This window comes from Uranotaenia lowii, chromosome 3, assembly GCF_029784155.1.
Source record: "Uranotaenia lowii strain MFRU-FL chromosome 3, ASM2978415v1, whole genome shotgun sequence".
Lineage (NCBI taxonomy): Eukaryota > Metazoa > Arthropoda > Insecta > Diptera > Culicidae > Uranotaenia > Uranotaenia lowii.
This window is the reverse complement of record NC_073693.1, coordinates 253,275,550-253,297,890: the sequence shown is the minus strand read 5'-3', so window position 1 is coordinate 253,297,890 and position 22,341 is coordinate 253,275,550. Positions and strand designations below refer to the sequence as shown.

At 39.8% G+C, this 22,341-nt stretch overlaps 1 protein-coding gene and 1 long non-coding RNA gene across 2 annotated transcripts in view; both read left to right on the top strand.

Annotated features, from left to right (window-relative positions):
* Positions 1-11,056, top strand: part of LOC129755603 (glycogen [starch] synthase) — a 33,324-nt gene extending 22,268 nt beyond the window's left edge. The window contains exons 4-6 of the mRNA XM_055752175.1: positions 8,923-10,263; positions 10,325-10,463; positions 10,528-11,056. Of these exons, the coding sequence (XP_055608150.1) occupies positions 8,923-10,263; positions 10,325-10,463; positions 10,528-10,625 (1,578 nt within the window). The 3' untranslated portion in view covers positions 10,626-11,056. The remainder of the gene's footprint in view (positions 1-8,922; positions 10,264-10,324; positions 10,464-10,527) is intronic.
* A 4,113-nt stretch (positions 11,057-15,169) lies between these two features.
* LOC129758594 (uncharacterized) lies at positions 15,170-16,188 on the top strand. Its single transcript, XR_008740021.1, has 4 exons — positions 15,170-15,297; positions 15,357-15,561; positions 15,629-15,680; positions 15,740-16,188. It is a non-coding gene; the product is annotated as an uncharacterized LOC129758594 (long non-coding RNA).
* The last annotated feature ends 6,153 nt before the right edge of the window (positions 16,189-22,341 follow it).

Sequence of the window (22,341 nt, the reverse complement as noted above, 5' to 3'; positions counted from 1 at the left end):
GTGTTAAGAATAATATTAATTCCTGTAATTTCTCAGGTGGAATAAGTGAAAACGCGCCACTTAGCTATGAAACACCTACAATTTAAGAATTTTATCTCCAGAATGGCCAAAAAGGATATCCCGAGTGTTGAATCTGAAGCGGATATTCAAAATTATTATAAAGGTCTTTGTAAATCAAGGTCTTTTGGTTGAACAGCATTCAGTGAAATTGAAGTACTAAGCATTAATCTATTCCGGAGAAAAACTTAGGATATAGCAGCAATGAAAGTTGATAAAACAGACGAACAAGAACAAGTATTAAATTAATTTAAAAGTCTTTTCACTGACGCATCTGAAAAAGACCTATGTGTTTTCACTTGCCCCAATAAATGGGACAAATGTATACTTCGGTATTTCTTTTTGTCAACATAACTAACTTTTTTTTTTGAAAAAATACCTTTTTTTCAGAGAATATGAAAATTGAACTGTGGTGATATTCTTTAGGATTTAACCGGTGTTTCATTTTTGAAAATTAAGATTTACAGTAAAAAAGACACATAATTTTTATTAGGGTTTGGTTTATATGATAATTTCCAGGAATCAAAATGAACTCATGAAACCATCGATGCCTGAACAGATTATTTCTTTTCGATCTATTAAATCTAAAAAAACCTGCTTCTCAATTGAATGTTATTAAATCTTCAAAATATAACAAAATCCTAAAAGAAATCGCAGATCACCACCAATAATGTTCAGGAAATTTTGAAATCAGAACTGCTTCAATTAAGATCTTTAAAATAATGGGTGAATATATCTAAACACATGTTTCCCTCTTTTCAAAACCAATCGTTTCTTTGTTCAAAGTTCAAAGGAATTAAAGGAATTAATTTGCATTTCTTGCTTGAATAAAAAAAAGGAATTTGCAATACGCAAAATCGCCAGATTTAATGCCATGACAAGTGCTGTTTGGGAACACTTTAAGTTGAAATGTGTAAAGTCTATAACTTAAGTACCAGGCGAATCTTTTTGGAAATGATTTTGGTGAAAATATGGATTTTAATTCAAACTGCTTCGAAGGATGAGGATGGTGAATAAAAAGCTGTTTGAAAATGGTTAGTAAAAAAATTTTTCTTATGTTTTTTTATTTATTCAGCTCTAAAAAATACACCATCCAAAGCTAATTGGGAGCTGAAAGCACTGCGTTAGGCAAAATATTCGGCAATTACTCCAAAAATTGTCCCGATTTCAGCAAATGAAACGCACATATGTATTATCAACATGCAGTTATTTATTGAACAAGCTGCAAAAATTGGATTTTAAAAGACCCGTTGAGTTTAAATTCTTTGGTTTAATTTTGATTGAATTGAGCGGGAAGATTCGAGTAAAGGGAAAGAAGGGAAATGTAAAGAAAACCAGGAAAAATAGAAAATGGACGCCAAATTGAACATGGTAAGACGAAGTTTACCGGGTCTGCTAGTGTAGAAATAAAATTTTAGTTATGGAAATATAGAATCAGAACCTCTAAAATGGGTTAAATTTTCATGATAAGTTGCCAGATTGCCGGTTTTAACCGAGTTGGCCCGTAAAATTAATATGAAATTCGGAAAAAAATCCGACCCGACACGGTTGCCCGGATTTCATTCGAAAAGCTCAGATTAATCCCTGATTTGTTCTCATTTTCATTCTCAAATTAAGCTTAAAAAACCAAATTGTGTTTTAAATTTTTATAATTAATGCGTCTCAAATTTTTGGTGCAAGTTTCAAAAAATAATCATGAAAGATTTTTTCAAATTCTTTCTTGATTTTTGATGTGAAATTCCTAAGTTCTAACGGAAATAGCCCGGTTTTGCTTGTATTTAAGTCACCAATTTTTAAATCAAATACCCGAATTCTGCAAGGTTTTTAAATAGAACAGCCCGGATACGTGCTGAATAATTTTTGACAACCTTATTCTATGAACAAGTGAGAAAATCATGAAAAACTTTAGCAGAATTTTGTACTTGGGATGGGTTTTTGAGGTATTGGCGTTAGTATTTAGTCAAGATTGTTGCTCTTTAAAATCTTTGCTCTATTATCAAAATTTGTTGATAAATTTAAAATTTTGAGTGGAGATTACAATACCTTGCTTGCTTTTTTGGACCCTCATGGGGGGGGGGGGGGGGGGGTTTCTCAACTTGTTGCCCAGTTACCATGAAACTGGAGGGATTTGCTGTGTTGATCTCCATCGACTTGGTCTTTCCGACATTTACTTTGGGACCTGCTGCGTTGGAACTTTCGGTGAGGTCGTCGAGTTTGCTCTGCATGTCCGGTTGTGTTTGGGTGAGCAAAACAATATCGTCAGCCAGGTCAAGGTCGTTCAGTTTCTCGATTGTTGAAGGATTCCACGGCAATCCTCGGTTCGGTGCACAGTCAATCGATCCAGTCAGAATCTCATCCATTACGATTAGAAATAGTAGCGGTGATAAAAATCATCCTTGTCTCACTCCAGCAGTTACCGGGATGGGTTCGAACAAGACACCGTCGTGCAAGACCTTGCACGAAAATGCCCCGTACTGTGCTTCGATGAGATGGACTAGTTTCTCTGGGACCCCTCGTCGCCTTAGAGCCGCCCAGATGTTTTCATGGTTAAGTCGGTCGAATGCTTTTTCGAAATCAACGAACACCAGCAGAAGAGAGTCCTGGAGTTCGTTGATTTTTAGCAGTATGATTCGTAGCGTTGTGATGTGGTCCACACATGACCGTCCGGATCGGAATCCAGCTTGTTGCCGTCGGAGTGTAGCGTCGATTTTCTCCTGGATCCTGTTCAGGATCACTTTGCAGAGTACTTTGAGGGTTGTATAAATCAACGTTATGCCTCGCCAGTTACCGCACTCTGTCAGGTCTCCTTTCTTCAGGACCTTTACGAGGATACCCTGCGAGAAAAGCCAGGATATCTCCATTCTAGATCTTCATGTGAATGCTCTATCCGAAGCTAGATTGCAACATCCTTCATCTGGTGTAATTTTCCTTGGTGATTTTAACCAACCTCAATAATTGAGGATCCCTGGTCAAGGCAACAACTTGTTGATCGATCCTTCATCGGTGATAAGTAGGGCAAGTGCCTCTTTAGTGGATGGAACTATTTTGAATGGAATGCATCAACGTAATGGTGTACGGAACCTTCACAATCGAACGCTGGATTTAGTCTTCACCGATGAGTCCATCTTGATCAGCACCATCATCGAGGCCAATGAAGTTGTTGTCCCCATAGACGTGCATCATCCTCCGGTTGAATTCGATATATCATTTCCGAATCCTGTAGCTTTTATTGAGGACTTCGACGCATCCGCTCGTGACTTCCGTCGTGCTGATTATGAGGTATTGAACCGAGCGTTATCCGAGATTGACTGGACGAATCTTCAAAGATGTGCTGATGTAGATATGGCTGTGAGTACATTCTGCTCCATTATGAGTGAAGTCTTCGATAATTCTGTACCACTGGTAAGACCTCCTCTCAGACCTCCTTGGACAAATAATCGCCTAAAACAGCTAAAACATATTCGATCGAAATGGCTACGACTGTTTAGTAGCTCCCGCTGCCCGTTTTTAAAAACAAAATTGAATGATGCTACCAGAAGATATCGGATCTACAATCGCCTTTGCTATCGTCGCTATTTAGATCGCACACAACCTAACCTTCGCCGTAATCCCAAAGCGTTCTGGAAGTTCGTTAACACCAAAAGGAAGGAGTCTGGTCTACCTGCGGTGCTTCATTTAAAAGACAGAACAGCCAAATCTTCCGCCGAGAAATGTAACCTCTTTGCCAACCACTTTTCCAATGTTTTCCCGATACAATCGTTAAGTACAGACGAAATCAATGCAGCGGTATCATTATTACCCAGAGATGTGTTAGACCTTGACGTCTTCGCTATTACCGAAGAAATGGTTATTGATGCTATCAAAAATTTGAAGTTTTCTACCTCAACCGGTAAAGATGGCATACCTTCGTGCATTTTAAAAAGGTGTAGCGCCGTACTGGTAAAGCCACTCACTCACATATTCAACCTGTCCTTCGAACAACAAAAATTTCCTGCCATCTGGAAGAGATCATTCATGAGCCCTATCTTTAAAAAAGGTGACAAACAGGATGTGCGTAATTACCGAGGTGTCACATCGCTAGCTGCCTGCTCAAAGGTTTTGGAGAGGATCGTCAACGATGTAATGTTTTCTTCGTGCCGGAGTTGGATTTCTGAAAACCAGCATGGGTTTTTTCCCAAAAGATCAGTAACCTCAAACCTTGCAGTTTTCACATCATTCTGTTTATCCAATATCGATGGCGGCAAGCAAATTGATGCCATATATACTGACATTACTGCCGCGTTTGATTCAGTGAATCACGCAATTTTGCTCAAGAAACTACAACATTTAGGATTTTCCGAAAGACTGTGTGTATGGATTAGGAGCTACCTAACCAACCGTCGTTTAGCTGTCAGAATCGGCTCCGCTGAATCAATCGACTTCATTCCAACTTCAGGGGTACCACAAGGCAGTAATTTGGGCCCATTACTGTTTACGCTGTTCTGCAACGATATTAACATGCTTCTTGTTGGATGTGGAGTACTCCTGTATGCGGATGATCTGAAAATATTTCTGACTATAAACAGCCTTACTGATTGCCATAAATTACAACAATACCTCGATACAGTAGTGAACTGGTGTGCAGCCAACCTTCTAGTTTTGAGTGTTGCTAAGTGTTGTATCATAACATTTGGACGCAGGAAACAACCTTTCGTGCACGATTATAATATTCTGGGCGAACAATTGCATCGTGTAGACCAAATTAAAGACCTTGGTGTTATTCTAGACAGTCATATGACTTTCAAGCACCACTACTCTGCAACTATCGAGAAAGCTAACCGGATGCTGGGATTTATCTTACGTTTGAGCAAAGAATTCACTGATCCTGTCTGCCTGCGAGCTCTATACTGCTGTTTGGTTCGTTCAACATTAGAATCTGCAAGCCTAGTGTGGTGGCCATTTGAAGCTGTGTGGATTGCGCGTTTTGAAGCAATTCAAAGAAGATTCGTACGATATGCTCTTCGGGAGTTGCCTTGGGAGAACCCTCTAAACCTGCCACCGTATGCACAGCGTTGTGCTTTACTGGGACTTCACACACTCTCGGATCGTCATGCCATCGGCCAGTCACTGTTCGTGGCGAAGGTTTTACGAAATGAAATCGATTGTTCATGGCTTCTTTCTCGATGTAACATCTATGCCCCTGAAAGATCTCTGCGAAATCGTGACTGGCTTTCACTAGAATCAAGAAGCACCCGGTATGGTAGTAACGACCCTTTACGTTCCGCAAAAATAAGCTTTCTACGATTTTATACTCTTTTTGACTTCAATGTAAGTACAACAACCTTTCAACGACGGATTGAATCTTATTTAAGTAATGAATTGAGAAATAATAATTAGAAACATCATCATTCGTGCAATATATTCATGTAACCTTAATTTTAGTTTATCATTAAGACAACTATGTCAGATGGTTTTTAAAACAATAAACAATAAACAATAAACAATAAACAATAAACAATCCAGTAGGCCGGGAATGTTGCAGTATCCCAGATGTCAGCGAAAAGACGGTGCAACATTTGTGCTGACAGGGCAGGGTCGGCTTTCAGCATTTCAGCAGGACTGCAATCGATTCCAGGTGCTTTGTTGGATTTAATGTTTTCGATTGCCGCTTCTATTTCAGCCAGCGAGGGTGCTTCCGAGTTGACGCCATTTATGCGGCTTACTGTTGGCGCTTCGAGCTGCGGGTTCTGTTGGCCATCGCTATTTGTGACTCGGAAAAGTTGTTCGAAGTGCTCATTCCATCGTTTGAGCTGATCTGTTCGATCGGTCAATAACTGACCTGCTCGGTCTTTAAGCGGCATTCTTGCATTAGTCCTTGCACCACTGAGGCGGCGAGAAATGTCATAAAGTAATCGGATATCTCCATTGGCGACAGCTCTTTCTCCCTCTTCCGCTAGGGAGTTTGTCCAGGCTCTCTTGTCTCGTCTATAAGCTCGTTTAACTGCCTTTTCCAGCCCAACATATCACAAGCGGGCGGCTGCTTTGGCTGACCCGGTACATGCCTGCTCAATTCCGGCTTTCGTCTTTCTCCGATCATCGACCATCCTCCAAGTTCCATCCGACATCCATTCATTTCTTCTTCCACAAACTTTACCGAGAGTACCATGGCTCGTCGTTATAAAGGCATTCTTGATTCCACACCACTGTTCTTCGACAGTTCCGTCTGTCGGCAATTCCGAGGCTCGAGATTCTAGCTGTTCAACGTATGCCCTTTTCACCTCTGGATTCTCCAACCGGCGGACGACGCGTCGTATCGACACCCGACTTTCTCCTCGCGCCGTTGGACGCGCGCAACTCTCAGTCGTATTTCACCAAGGACGAGGTGATGGTCAGATGCAATGTCTGCGCTTCGTTTGTTGCGGACATCAAGAAGGCTCCTTCTCCATTTTCGGCTAATGCAGATGTGGTCAATTTGATTTTCTGTTCGGCCATCTCGGGATACCCAAGCGACCTTATGTGCTGGTCAATGGGAGAAGAGCGATCCACCGATCACCATGTTGTTGTTGCCACAAAATTCTACAAACAGCTCTCCGTTTTCGCTCATCTGTCCTAGAACATGGCGCCCCATGATGCGCTCAAGGTCCCGATTGTCGGAGCCAATCTTTGCGTTGAAGTCGCCGAAATTGATTTGAATGTCACCCTTCGGAATTTTCTCTACCAAGCTGTTCATTTGACTGTAAAACTGCTCTTTCTCCTGCAAGTCGGCAACGTCAGTTGGCGCATAACACTGGACAATTGTAAGGTTTCTAAATCGTGTTCTAAATCTGGCTACAATTATTCTTTCGTTTATCGGTTCCCATCTAATGAGAGCCGCGTAGGCCTTCGGGCTTAACAGGAAACCAACTCCTCGTTCCCGAGTAGCGTTTTCCCTTCGTATGCCAGAGTAAAGCAGTACTTGCCCGGACTGTGTCTTGTGTTCTCCAGTGTTAGGCCAACGGACTTCGCTTAGTCCCAGAATTTCAAGCTTGAGGCGGCTAGCCTCTCTAGCAAGTTGTGCCAGTTTGCCTTGTTGGGCAAGGGTTAAAACATTCCAAGTTCCAATTCGTGTCCGTATTTTCATGCTAAAAGTCGTCGCCAAAGTTCCAGGTCGGTCATTTCTTTCGGATTCCGTAACAATTCTTTCAATCGGGAGCAGTAGATTGTTAGCCTTAAGCCCCTATCCCGCGATGGGGCTGCCATCTTGGACTTAGCTGGCGGGAGCCGCATTTCATAAATTCAGCTGCTCGCTGCGAGACAGACGCTGTTTGAGCCGCCCCTGATCTGGAGAATAGGCGCTCGGTTGTTGTTGCACGCCGCCCCTGACCTGGGGAACAGACGCGTGCGGCCACCTTCTCAGTCTGCATGCGACCAAAGCATCCACCGGGGTTGGGTACCCGATCTCCGCTTAGGTTACTCACATCCCAGCCGGTACCCCGGGAAGGTAGAGATAGGAGTTGTGAATAAGAGGTGATGTGACCAGGCTTCCGAAAAGTACAGCTTTGCTATGACAGCTTTTTTCTTGCCAAACAAACTGTCTCGGTTTTCCTTACCACTCGGTTCGCTTCTATACCGTCGGTAACGAATCGTAATGCTTCGGCTACATCACACACGTGCGAGAACCCAGGCTGTATCTGAACAATCTGCTCAAAGCATGCGTTGCCGAAAGTGTTGTGCTTTAAGCTGTAGCGAACCCAACCGACAGTTCGGTTTTCATCCCCCCATCCTCCTGTTTCGAAAATAATTTCATCCTAACTGTCGGCTGCAGGGCGTGACAGTTTTTGCAGGACTGTCACGGGTGACTGTAGTGCCCATACCGTACCCATGCCCGATCGTATGCGCTGCTGCTCGGATCGAATAGATCGAACGAGCCATATATTCACACCGAGCAGCAGCATACGACCGAGGCGTAACGCGATGTGTGGTGCCGGTGCAGGTTAGGTGAAAAGGGGAGGGGAGGGGAGGGTGATTGGGGTGATCACCACCCGCAGTAGCTTCAAGCGAAAGGAAAATACGTTCGTTCGAAATCAACTCAGCCTGAGCGAATCTCGGCTACAGTCGGACGGAGTAAGTAGTACTGTCATGCGAAATTCAATGCATTGAAAACTGTCACGAAGATTTTCCCAAAACTGTCACGAAGCTTAAACAACTTTCATACCCACGAACAAACTCTCGCATGAGGTAAAACAAGCCATCGCTGTACATCACACGACCGCTCCTTTTAAAACTGTCGGGGAAGAAATATTTGGGAAGCTTTCATCGTGGTGCATGTGCGACATTCGCAAGAATACTGTCGTTCGCCAGTACTTTTCGGAAGCCTGGATGTGACCACTATGGGGTCTCGTGTTGCACATTATCCACCATTTACCAGCCCCAACAATTGATTGTGTTTGCCTAAAATATGTAAGTATCGTGTGAGCAATCAGTGTTTGCCTAAAATATGTTAGTATCGTGTGAGCAATCAGAGATGCATACAGGCATCGTAGGATCATCGCATTTGGGCAAATGCCCTCTTGTATGGTTCGAGTTAAATGTGCCATAGAGTATGCCACAGTTGTATATTTTCTTACCCGAGATTTTTCCGACCAGGAATCGTAAAATTCCCGATTTCCGAGAACGCATAAATTGCCGGAAAATGGACATTTCCCTACACATTTACCACTCCAAAAAAGTATCTCTTGAATCCCCTCGACTCTCGAATCTCAACTCAAAGCAATGTGCATTTGAATTTTGACTGCATTTGATAAAAATACGACATCATCCAGAAATCGTTAACTTAGTTTAGATTGAGATACATATTGATAATCGTTGATGCTGAAATAATAACTTATCAAATTCTATCTGTTGCAGTTCAAAAAATGTGCCGAACAGTACTCCCACGACAACGAGTTTGGACCACCGCGCATTGTGGCTCACTTCCACGAGTGGCAGGCCGGCGTTGGTCTGATAGCGCTCCGGACCCGGCACGTAGATGTCGCCACCGTATTCACGACCCATGCCACACTACTGGGTCGATACCTTTGTGCGGGTGCTACTGACTTCTACAACAACTTGGACAAGTTCCCGGTCGATGAGGAAGCCGGTAAACGTCAAATCTACCACCGGTACTGTCTGGAACGAGCTGCATCTCACTTGAGTCATGTGTTCACAACCGTATCGGAGATCACCGGGTACGAGTCGGAGCATCTGCTTAAACGTAAACCGGACATCATTACCCCGAACGGGTTGAACGTTAAGAAGTTCTCTGCCATTCACGAGTTCCAGAATTTGCATGCCATGGCCAAGGATAAAATCCACGAATTCACCCGTGGGCATTTCTATGGGCACTTCAACTTTGATCTGGATAAAACCCTCTACATGTTCATTGCCGGTCGATACGAGTTCTCGAACAAGGGTGCCGATGTCTTCATCGAAGCACTTGCTCGACTCAACCATATGTTGAAGAGCAGTCTTCCGGATGTTACGGTGGTGGCATTTTTGATTTTCCCAGCCAAAACGAACAACTTCAATGTTGAATCTTTGCGTGGCCATGCCGTTACTAAGCAGCTACGTGATACCATCAACAGCATCCAGCAGCAAGTTGGAAAGCGAATGTACGACACTTGTTTGCAAGGACGCTTACCAGAAGGCGATGATCTTTTGACGAAGGAAGATATTGTCAAGATCAAACGCTGTCTGTACTCGTTGCAGCGTGATGGAAATCCACCAGTTACAACCCATAACGTGGTAGATGACTGGAATGATCCGGTGCTGGAATCGGTGCGTCGTTGTCATCTCTTCAACACCAAGTACGATCGGGTGAAGATCGTTTTCCATCCAGAGTTCCTTAACCAAACGAATCCTCTGTTCGGTTTGGACTACGAGGAGTTCGTGCGTGGGTGTCATTTGGGCGTTTTTCCGTCGTACTACGAACCATGGGGCTACACACCTGCCGAATGTACGGTCATGGGTATTCCCAGCATCACGACTAATCTCTCCGGTTTTGGTTGTTTCATGCAAGAGCATATCGCCGATCCCAAATCGTACGGCATCTACATCGTCGATCGTCGCCACGTAGCTGTTGAAGAGAGTGTTCAGCAGCTAGCAAAATTCATGTTTGACTTCTCTAAGCTTAATCGACGTCAGAGAATTATCCAACGTAATCGTACCGAGCGTTTGAGCGATCTGCTCGATTGGAGAAATCTGGGAATAGTAAGTCCTTTTTAAACTTTTCGAACAAATGTCCTAAAGCCTTGTTTTACTATGTTTTCAGTACTACCGCCAAGCGCGAATCAAGGCACTGCAAGCTGTTTATCCGGATTACGTCGATGAGTCTGAGAGTTATCTGAAGCGTGCTGCCGACTTCAACTATCCTCGTCCTGTTAGCGCCCCACCAAGCCCAAGCTCTTCCCGTAAGAAAAGTGTTAAAAATATTGAACCAATCTTTGTTATCTTACTTTTACTTTTCCGTTTAAGGACACACCACTCCGGCTCCTTCAGTGCATGGTTCCGACGATGAACAGGATTCCGTTAATTCAGAGGAAGAGTTGGAAGAGCTAAGGAAGGACAACTGAGCGCCCTAGCGCTGCGGTTTGAATAGGAAAAAAAGGAAAAATGTAACTTCGTCACAAATAATCTTAGGCATATCCTATTGAGCTGGGAAGCAGCAACAATACAGAGAAGAAATTGGAACCTACTCAAATGCACCGCCATATTAGGAAATACTTGAAGGATAGGCGACACCTTAAAAGCCCATTTTATTTGTTAGGTTAATGCTAAATTTATGTGTTAAGTTTTACAGTCTATATATTGGATCATCACAAATTGTCCCGAATTTATCTTAACGTGTGTTCAGCCGATGTGAAAATCCGTTCCATCAGAAGTTTTTAGAGCTTATTTATCAATAGTTATGTTAGATCAGATAGAGGAAAACTAAAAGCAATGGGAAGTGAAGCGTTTTATGTTATTTTCTCAATTGGATGATTTTTTAGGTTACACTTTAATATATTTCTAAGTACTGTTGATACAGTTTGTTTGATTTGTCTTCCGAATTGCCAAACCATTCCGATTCAAAAACTTTTATCCAATAAGGGATTTTAAAATGGTTTTGGTATCGATTCCCGAATAAATTTATTGATTGGGATCTAGCGTGTGGTCTTTCATGTGAGTTCAAATATAAATCAACAATTATCACTTATTTCAGTTTGTAGTTAAACGTCTCCTTATGATAGTTTTCATTTGGTCTCTGGACATCCTCAAATTGATAGCTTGACATTGTATACGGTGTTAAGTGTCATCATTCTCTACTACAGAGCTTCGTTTCACGCGTTATTCTGAATCCCATAGGATTGTTGAAACGGCGTCATACTGCCAGAACTGCTGCGTCCTTCGTTGGACGATATCTGCGAAAACATAAGCACCAAATTAGGGGAAAGGTTTCCTAAATGGGCCTATCGGGTTAAATGACCCTACGGCTGTTTGGTGAAATGGCTGACTAGACAGCTTATCTGACCAATGCATTTTGAGGGTGATACGCTTAGAACATAAGGCAAGAAAGAATTTTATGAATTTATAAACTCAAAAAAATTTAAAAAATCATACAAGGTTTTGATACATTCTGATGTAATATTTCAACTTTTAAAAATTATACGTAAACAAGTTTAAAACGAAAACTAGGATGGTTTTTGTTTCTTACTCAAATGAACTTAAGAAATTAAACATATTTCAGCTTTTGTGGACGTTTAATAATGATTATTTAGTGGAATAATAGAGTGTTTTTGTATGCCCCCATCATGTTTGTAAAATGCCTCCATCCTAAAATAATAGGTTAAATAGAATAATTAAATGATTTTTATCACTGAACCTTCAAATCTAAGCTCTGAATGACATCTTAAGAATGAATTGAAGATCTAAAGACAGATTTGATAAAGTTTTTCTCATGGATGAACTGCCTCCATAGTATGGCAACCCTATCTTTTGTTTTATTCCACAAAATTAGAATATACATAGATTTTTATAAAACTTCAGCTTTGTCGTACGGAAATTATTACTTTCTAACAGTTTCAATGAAATTATACGGAAATATTGCCCAAAAAACTGAAATTTTGTTCAAAACATGAATAGGCGCATTTAGCCCACACGGTTTGAGGTTCGGCATTTTAGACAACACTTACAATAAAATCGTTTTCTTTGAAACAGAAGAAAATTTTAACATAAAAATTACTCCATTGTATAGAAAACAGATGCCTGCACACGTGTATATAGTTTTTGTACACATATTCGATGTGATATTTGATTAAATCAGTGTTCTGCTTAATAGGCGCATATAGCCCGCTCCTCCCCTATACTTTCCTTCCACTACCCAAATAATTCAGAAACAATACGTTGATCGATTTTAGAGTGAATCTTATTCGACCAACATCGATTATCCGGCATTGTCTCTTACCATCCAGAATTTCTTAGTATTTGAGAAATTTTTTTTGGTCTTCGTCCAACCAACTTGCTCGATGCACCCCTGCTCGCCTACCGGATTTGTAGCGAATACCTGTTTTCAGGACAGTCATCCGGTATTCACGCAAACTGTCCTGCCCAGAGTATCCTTCCAGCCTTAGCTAACTTCTGGATACTGGGTTCACCGTAGAGACATGAATGCTCGTGTTTCATCCTTCGCCTCCACACTCCGTTCGCCTGCACGCCTCCAATATGGTTACGCAGGTCCTCCTCGAGCAATATCCTTGTCTTGTACCCGTAGAGAACAACCGATCTAATGAGTGTCATATACAGGTTACATGTCGTGCAAGGGCTAGGTCTTCTCAACCACAGTTGCTTGAAGAGTCCATATTAAGTACGACCTACGCTTATCATTCGCCGCCGGATCTCACGGATGATGTCTGCGGTCACCAATGAGCTGAGATGTCCAGCTCGTCACCATCGATCATAATCTTGTTGTCGGAAAAGCAGATAAGTTAACTGGATCTGCTGAAAATCGTGCCCCGCATTTAGCCCACCGATCGTCGATTAACACCTTCTAGTGCCACGTTGAACATCTCGCAGAATTTAGAGACCATCGCCTTGTCGATGGTCACTGCGTGGTTCGAATAAACTCGACAATTTATCTGAAATCCTCACACAGCAATGCGTTCCGTCCTTCGTCGCTTTGATCAGTCTCGTCAGCTTCCCGGAAAAGCGTTTTTCATTCATGAATTTCCATAGCTCGTCACGGTCAATCGTGTCGTATGCGGCTTTTAAGTCGAAATTTGATACCTGAAATAGAATTCCTGGCCCATGTTCACCCATGTTCAAATTTTCATTTCAATCCTATTTATAACATCGTCATCATCGCTAAAGTCTGCTTCATTTAATATTGGAACAAATTCTTTTACTCATTGTGGCGCTCCTAGTGGACGGATTTGGAAACTTTTTTCACCCACGTGTCGGAAAATTCATTACCTTTCACCATGTACCTATTTATGTCATAACACCAAACGATAGCATTTTGTAAACAACCGCCATGGAAGCCGAACGGAGAGATCAAATTGTGCACAGTTTTCTTACGAGTATGAGTACGAGAATTTTTCGAAACAGCAATGAATAATTTTTTTAATTTTTTTTTATGAAAGAGTACAGAAAATGCTACATTTGTATGAAAAACAAATTATGAATTCGTTAATAAATGACTGAACTACACGCAATTGTTTGTGTTCCAATATTAAATGAAGCAGACTTTACATCCGTCGAACTTGGTCAGCACTTGGTCGTACAGCTTTCGAGCACGGATTCTGGCCACATTGTTCTGCTTCAGCGTCCGATTTGGCTGTTTGCTGGCTCGGAATGACCTTATTCCTTCCCGGAGACGAATTCGTCGCACCGTACTGTGAGCGGCCTGGAACTTATTGGCCAAATCGCGGTATGAAAGATTGGGATTCCTCTTGACGGCCTTGATGACTTTTCCACGCAGTTTCCGGTCGACAGTTCCACTCCGACGCTTCGAATGTGGCTTCCGAGCCGTCGTCGATGTTTCCTTGTACTGCTTGATAACACGCCATACGGTATTTCTGGGCATTTTAAGCTGTTTAGCTAGCTTCGATGCCGACAACAATGGATTTTCAAGAAAACTGTGCACAATTTGATCTCTCCGTTCGGTTTCCATGGCGGTTGTTTACAAAATGCTATTGTTTGGTGTTATGACACAAATACATGGTGAAAGGTAATGAATTTCCCGACACGTGGGTGAAAAAAGTTTCCAAATCCGTCCACTAGGAGCGCCACAATGAGCAAAAGAATTTGTTCCAATATTAAATGAAGCAGACTTTAAAACAGTATTTGTTTAGTATGGACGACCCCCTGAAAAGCAGTCATCCGAAAATCTTAAACATTTTTCATTCCTGGTCTTAATGCGCACTCCTGCCACATTCAACTCACTAAATTTTAACCCTTCAAATCCGCTGCGATGATTGTCAATATTACAATATTGGAAGTTTGGCGGCTTGTAACTTTGTTCGGGTGTATCCAAAGAATATAATTTCCTCGGGGATCCTCAATGAATTCTTGAATTCTTCAATTTTGCATCATTACTTTTTTTATGGACGCACCTTGAGTCCATACAGGGTCCGGCAATTGAAGTGCTACATTGAAATAAACATATCAAAAGTTGATGATCAAAACATCAATTTTTTACTTCAAATTCATTCAATTTCTCTTGAAAACAAATTACTTTTTCAAAATTCATTGGTAAAATTCGACTTGTTCGCCCTTGAGTCTAGCCACTCGCCGCAGACGGTCGAAGAACGCATCGTATAAATTCCGTATAATTTCTTGTGTTTTTTTATCCCAAGCTGCCACGAGATGTCGCTTCAGGACCTCCACACCTTCATGTTCCGAAATCCCGTGCAACTATTCTTTTAAACGGGGCAAATTATATCTGTTTCGCACTGGGGGAGAAACACCGTGGCTTTCTTTCAGGACAAAAGAGTACCTCTTCGCTTGGTGTCTTACAGTACACGGTAATTTTAAATTATTCAGAGACTGATTTGTTTTGGTTCAGGAGTCGCACCATGTATGAAGATGAAAACAACTGAGTTGAAATCCATCAAAATTTTAAGTTGTTTTTCTTCAGCGGTAGCGAAATTCGTTGACTTAGCGAAGACGCACACTATTTCACTGGGTATGAATGGAAACAACTCAGAGCATCTCGAAAACAAAAGTTAGTGATCGTTTTGAAAACAAAAGTTAGATGAACTGCGACTGGTAAAATTTTAAAATTTGTTGTATGTCTGTATTTATCTAATTACATAGTTCCTTTTTAGATTGGTTTTCTCCAGCTGCGGCGCAACTTTTTGCCACTGGAATCGGTAAAAGGTCCGTCTGAACATCAGATCGCTTCGGACGCTCTCGGTCTGATGTTTTCATCGGAAAATTTATCTGTTGGCCGCAGGGAAATAATATCGGCTGCTCATAGAATAGCATCTAGTGCTGGTTGCTGATCATCAACTACGGCGAAAAGTGCGACAGGTAAGGTTGATAAATTAAATAGTTTTGTTTATTTTCAGCGATTCATAATTTTGTTACTCCTCTCCAGGTCTATTCCCGCCGGGTGTGGCAGTTCCTATATGCTAAGGGGACGTCAACGAGTATGAGATTGTAAAATTTGTTCTGTTTTTATGTATTTACAAATTTTGTTCACCTTTAGGTTGGTTTGTACTGGATGCGGTGCAGTATTTCATCACTGAGATCGGTGGAAGTCCCAGCTGAGTAGCAAACTCCTCCGGTCGTCTTCCAGTTTGTTAGGTGAAATTCCACCGGATGCGGCAAAGGTTTTCGCTTATGGGATCGATGGAACCGGCTGATCAGCAGACCGTCAGGACGCCCTCCAGGATCGAGAACACAATCGGAAAATTCGTCGGTTGACAGGAGAAAAACAAACGGTCACTTTCGAACATCAGAAAGTGATGGCTGCCACTCACCATTTTGGACAAAAAAGTGATGGGAAATAAACTCATTTCACACATTTGATTTAATTAAATTTGGTCCGAAATTCCAATTAATTGCTTTAAAAAATATATAATCCCTTTCGAAACCGTGTCAAATTTTTGAAGATTTTGAGTTGTTTTGGCTCAGACCGTTCAGATGCTGCTTAAAAATGCCTGATTGAAAACAACTCAAAATTCGCGAAAACCCCTATTATTCATATCTGAGTTGTGCCGTTCTAATCAAAATTTGAGTTTCCCTAGTTTTGGCGAATTTTGAATTGTTTTCCTTCAAATTTGAGTCAGGGAGAATTAGAGTGTAGAATATATTTATCGTAGGGTTGCCATCCGTCCCGCAAAAGCGGGACTTGTCCCGCTTTTTTGTTGAATGTCCCGCTGTCCCGCTTTTTCCTCAAAATGTCCCGCTTTTTTTCCTTGGAAATTTTTTACAAAGTTAACTGACTAACACTGTAAAAATCAAACTTTAGTCTCAGTTTGAATTCTGTGCTAAACAGAAAATCTTTCAAATAAGGTACTCCGGGGTAAGTGGGGACGGTTTTTCCTATAGTTCAGCTTTAAAAAATCATTAAAAAATCGGCAGAGGGTCAATTTGGATAAAATCGCGTTCAATGTGATGCAGAACATGTTGTTCACAAATGCTGAAGAGATGAGCTTGATAGACGAAAAGCGAAAAAAGTTATCACGTAAAATGTTATGGACTGCTGTTGTCTTCACTTACCCCGCTTTATGGGGTAAGTGGGGACGGTAGATTTTCCCTTTGATTTCTCAGGGAATTTTCAACAAATTTGTGTTTTTTGGTTGAATACGTTACTTTATTGCTCGAACCGTCCGAAATTTTGAAAAAAGTTCATGGTACTATTAACACTGATAAACTGATGTAATTCCCTAAGCAAACGAAAGAATATTTTATCGCCCAGAAATTTTGGGCGACATCTAGCTCATCATTCCCGAACCATAAGCTCCTGTGTGAGCATTTCCTATTCTACTAGCGCCATCACTATCAACGGTATAATCACTAACTATTGAAATGATGGTTGATGAAAAAGGAGCCCAGAGTTACATCAGCTTATCAGTGCTATTAATAAGGCATCTTTCAATGATTATTGCGTGTAATCCAATATTATCGAAAATATATCTTATTTTAGAAAAAAAAAACTAGTACTTTTCCCAACTTTTCATGTTCTGAGTGCTAAATAAAGCTAAATTGTTTTGAATGAAGGAGAGAATATTGAAAAAATGTGCAAACATCAAGTATGTATAAAGCCGTCCCCACTTACATAGAGATTAATCCTACTTTAATTGCTTTATTATACACCACCTTTTTCGACTCAATAGTCAGAAGTAGGGAAGGATGGAAGTTTTCTTGAGTTTTCAAATTTTAAAACAAATTACCAAACAAAGTAATTTTTTGTACAAATTACACAAAGGCTTTTTTAAGCGGGTTAGAATACACCGTTTCAATGTACGACTTTAAATATTTTTTCTCAAATAAATTGTTTATTCGCGAGAACCGTTAAAAATAAAGGTGAATATGGGAAAAAACCGTGTAAACAGAAGTCATGTAAGAAAAACTGATCAAAATCAATTTGCGTTAGTAAGAAAACCTTAGTGTACATTCCATGAATAATTTTAGCTTATGCTAAACGTGTAAGTTTGACTACAAAATTAAGCTTTTTTAAAGATTTTCTTATGCCGCCACCCGTGGCGTAGAGGATAACCTTCAAGTCTTCTAAGCCAGGGGGTATGAGATCGAATCCCGGTCACGGCATACATAGTACACTTTCGGTGGGTTGGTGGTTTTAGCATTTGAAAGATGCTAGCCATCATATCCTCGAAAGATGTACGCTTAGAGTTAAGAAAAAAGGAATCTCTTCGAAGAAACATCATGTTTCATTGAGATCCTTTATGTGTTTGTGTTCGTTTTTTTTTACAAATGTCCCACTTTTTTCGGCTGTGTCCCGCTTTTTTTTGGTGAAATGTCCCGCTTTTTTCTGAAAGTATCTGCAAGCCTAATTTATCGTTCATTCATTTGCTTATGCTAACTCGCTTGCGCTATGTGCTGTGTCAGCACATGATCGTCGTCGTTCGATGCGGTACAGTTCGTTCATGCTTAGGCAGCATAAACAATCTGTGTCGCGCTGAACACTTTAACCATGGGCGTCCACCACACGCCCTATTTATATATTTTTTAAAATTTTATCTATAGTTACAAATTTTAAAAATAGTTGATTTTCATATTATCAACTAGATACCATTTGTAATGTAGTGCAGTTTGCTCTGTTTATCATATAATAAGATTGAAATATTAAGCATAATATCTTTCCCTAATGTGTAACAGTAATCGTCCACCACACGTCCTATTGTACTATTCTAAGAATTTATATAATTTTATATAATTTTTTTTTTTTTTAATAAACTACGGAACCTATTACCTTTATAAGCTTTTACTCCTTATAATCTCTTATCCTATCCTTATGTATTATATCTTCCTTTCCATTTATCAATACTTTAATGTTTGGATGAAGATCCTCTCTGACTTTATATGAACCTAAAAATTTTTTGTCCAACTTCTTCCCTGTTTCGTTTTTTATCAGAATTAAATCATTTTTATTGTATAGTTTTTGAGTAATATTGGAATTGTATTTTGCTGTTCTTTTCTCTTTGCTTAAAATAAGGTTTTCTCTTATTTCTTTATGGCATACTTGTAACTTTAGTGTCAATTGTTTGCTGTAGTCATCGATGTCGTAAATAGGTTTTGGTTTGTCGCTCGTTAAATTAGATGGCATGTTGCTATTTTTTCCGAATACTAAATAAAAAGGTGTGTATTTAGTATTGGTGTGTACCGTGTTATTATAAGCAAATGTGTAAAATGGTAACCAATGTACCCAAGAAAATAACTTGTCATTGCAATAAATTCTTAAAAAGTTTCCTAAACATTTGTGTGTGTTTTCCAACGAACCTATGGTTTCATGATGATACGCTGTTGAGTTTACCTTTTGAATGTTCAATTGTTTTGCCATGGAGGTAAACAAACTAGACATGAATTCTTTACCTCTATCCGATGTAATTCGTTTTGGAACTCCATATTTTAAAATCATATGTTCCACAAATGCTTTGGCTACTGTATCTGTCGACTTGTTTGGTATCGGGGTTGAGGTTATAAATTTTGTCAACTCGCATTGGGTTGTTAGTATGTATTCGTAACCATTAGTAGGTATTAAAGGGCCAACTAAATCCATGTAAATTTTTTCAAACGCAGAACTTGCAGTCGTTGTGACTGTCATAGGCGTTTTCTCACATTTACCAACTTTATATATTTGGCATTGCTTGCATTTTTTAATAAAATTTTCGACATCTGATTTCATGTTTTTCCAAAAGTATTTCTTGCTTATAGTTGCAAGTGTACGTTTCATTCCTGCATGACCTGCAGTGGGTAATAGGTGGAAATCGTTAAGTATCATAAGTTTTGTTGCGTCATCTTCTACTTCTTTTATGTTTTCTCCTATCTTTATCAATATAGGTAGCGACTTTTTTTGTATTCTTGGTTTTGATGAAACTGATGCACCATTTTCATATATTTCTTCGTAAGCTTTTATGACGTCATGTGTATTTTTATTATTTTTGATGATTATAAAGCTTATATCGCTACTCTTTAAAAATTCCGCTGCTTTTGACAACATTGCCCGTAGGTCAATCTGTGTCCTTTTGAGGGGAATTTCAATTCTGTTGTCATAGATTTGCATGTCTTTGATGTCGTTTTTCATTATTATTTTGATATATTTGTCTGGCTTAGACGTAGGTTGATCAGACCTAGTGTCATCAGCTTTTTCATTTGTATGTTTTGCAGCTCTGGTAACGACCAGAACGGTTTTTTCGTGAAGTATTTTCAGGTCTTGGATCGAGATACGTGACAACGCGTCCGCTATCACATTTTCGCTTCCTTTCCTGTAAATTACTTCAAAATTATACTCTTCTAAAGCTAACCGAAATTTAGTTAACCTACTAGAAGGGTCGGCTAAGGTGAAAAGATAAACTAGTGGTCTATGGTCACTGTAGACTTCAAACTTTCTTCCATACAAATATGGTCGGAAATGCTTGATAGCCCAGACCATAGCCAATAGTTCCTTTTCTATTGTACTATAGTTCAATTCTGCTTTGTTTAAAGTCTTGCTGGCATATGCGACAGGCTTACCGTTGCTATTAGCTAGTACAGCTCCTATTGCATATCCAGATGCGTCTGTATGTAAGTTAAATGTGTTGAACTCAGTGAGATCGGGTAATCCAATATCGGTGGATTTACAAAACATTGTTTTAATTTTTCAAAGGATTCATGGCACTCTCTGCTCCATTCAAATTTTACACTCTTTCTCGTTAACCTGTTTAATGGTGTACACAGTTTTGCAAAATCTTTGATGTGCTTGCGATAGTAATTCGCAAAAGCAACAAATCGTTTGATTTCATCTGCATTGGAAGGTGTTGGCCATTTCTTCACTGCTTCAATTTTTACAGGGTCAGCCTTGATACCTTCTGCAGATATGTAATGTCCTAGGTAAAGTAGTTCTTGTTTTAGAAAGTTGCATTTCAGCGGGTTAAGTTTAAGATTTACCTCTCTTAACCTCTGAAATACTGAAATCAAGTTTTGATTGTGCTCTTTGAATGTTTTGCCAAATATGATTATGTCGTCAAGTTAAATGAGGCATTTGTAAAGATTTAGTCCAGACATCGCAACAGTCATTAATCTGGAAAAACTTGATGGGCTTGTCTTAAGTCCCATTGGTAACCTAGTCATTTGGTACTGACCAGTTGGTGTTGAAAATGCTGTCATATGCAGATCTTCGGCTTTGAGTTCGCACTGGTAGTATCCTTGGGACAAATCAAGATGGCTAAAATATTTGGCACCTGCTAACGAATCGATTATATTTTCGATGTTTGGCAGAGGGAATTTATCATCCTCTAACACGTTATTCAATTTCCGATAATCGATTACAAGTCGCCATTTTTTCTCATCATTGGCTGACTTCTTAGGTACTAAAAGAATTGGGCTATTCCATTCGGATTTGGATTTTTCTATTATTCCGTCTTTCATCATTTTATTAATTTGTTTGTCTACTTCGGTTTTTTGAGAAACTGGCAGTCTGTATGGCTCACTGTAAACAGGCTGCGCGTTTGACTTCACAGATATTGAAGGGCAATATACTTTCGTAGTTTCTAGCTTATCACCCTCTAGGCAAAATATGTCAGAATATTTTAGGCATATTTTACTAATCAACTGTTTTTCATCCTTTGGTAAATGATGTAACTTTAATTCCTTCAATAATTTTTCCACTCTTGCGCTATCTTTGTTGTTTTTGAATTGTTTTAAATCAATTATATTGTAGCTATCCGCATGTTGGACATTTGTCTTGAAATTTTCAATTTTAACCGGTTTATTTTTTAAATTAACGATACGAACAGGAATCGTACCATTCGTGGGTATTGCTATTGAGTTTGCAATAAAAACATGTGGTACTATTTCCTGTTGTAATACCACACAAGTATCTGTCATATCTGTTTTTATGTATCTGGCCATTTCAGTTCGTGCTGGTAAAACACAAGTAAAACGATCGTGTATATTAAATGGAATTTTGCATGAATTGTGTTCACAATCATCATTGCTTAACGTTAGCGTAAGCGCACTAAAATCTAAATTAGCTTTGTAGTTAAATAAGAAATCAGTGCCCAGCAAACCTGCTGTATTGCTGGGTAGCTGAGTTACTACATTGAACTTAACATTAAAGTTAATATTTTTAAACGTTATTTTAGTGTCAACAGACCCTAACGACGCACAGTGCGTTGAATGTATGGGATATCGGGACAAAAATAAAAACTGATGGTTTTTGGCACTTTTACTCATACATGTCATATAGAAAGTTGTTGGAAATGATGTGAGCTATTATTGGCATAAGTGGCGTATGTTAAAACAATGTTCACAAAAGTGACTCATATACATATATGCATAAAAAAATCGTACAAAATGATTTTTCCTTCTGAACAATATCTCATTCAGATCAGAATAGAAATTTATTCGGAGAACATTGATTTTCGTGATCGCAAAAGTAGCTTAAACGCCATTTTTACCTAAATACCATGAAAAACACGTGTTTAATGACGATTTTTGCGCAAATTAAGATTTTTTTGCCAATTCAGTATTGTGCGCTCCTTTTCTAATATCTGAGGTGAAAGATAACTGAATAATCAACCTTTTTGCTTGGAATAGCCAGTCTGTACCACCCTTTAGAACAAGAATAGTGAAAAATTTAATAAA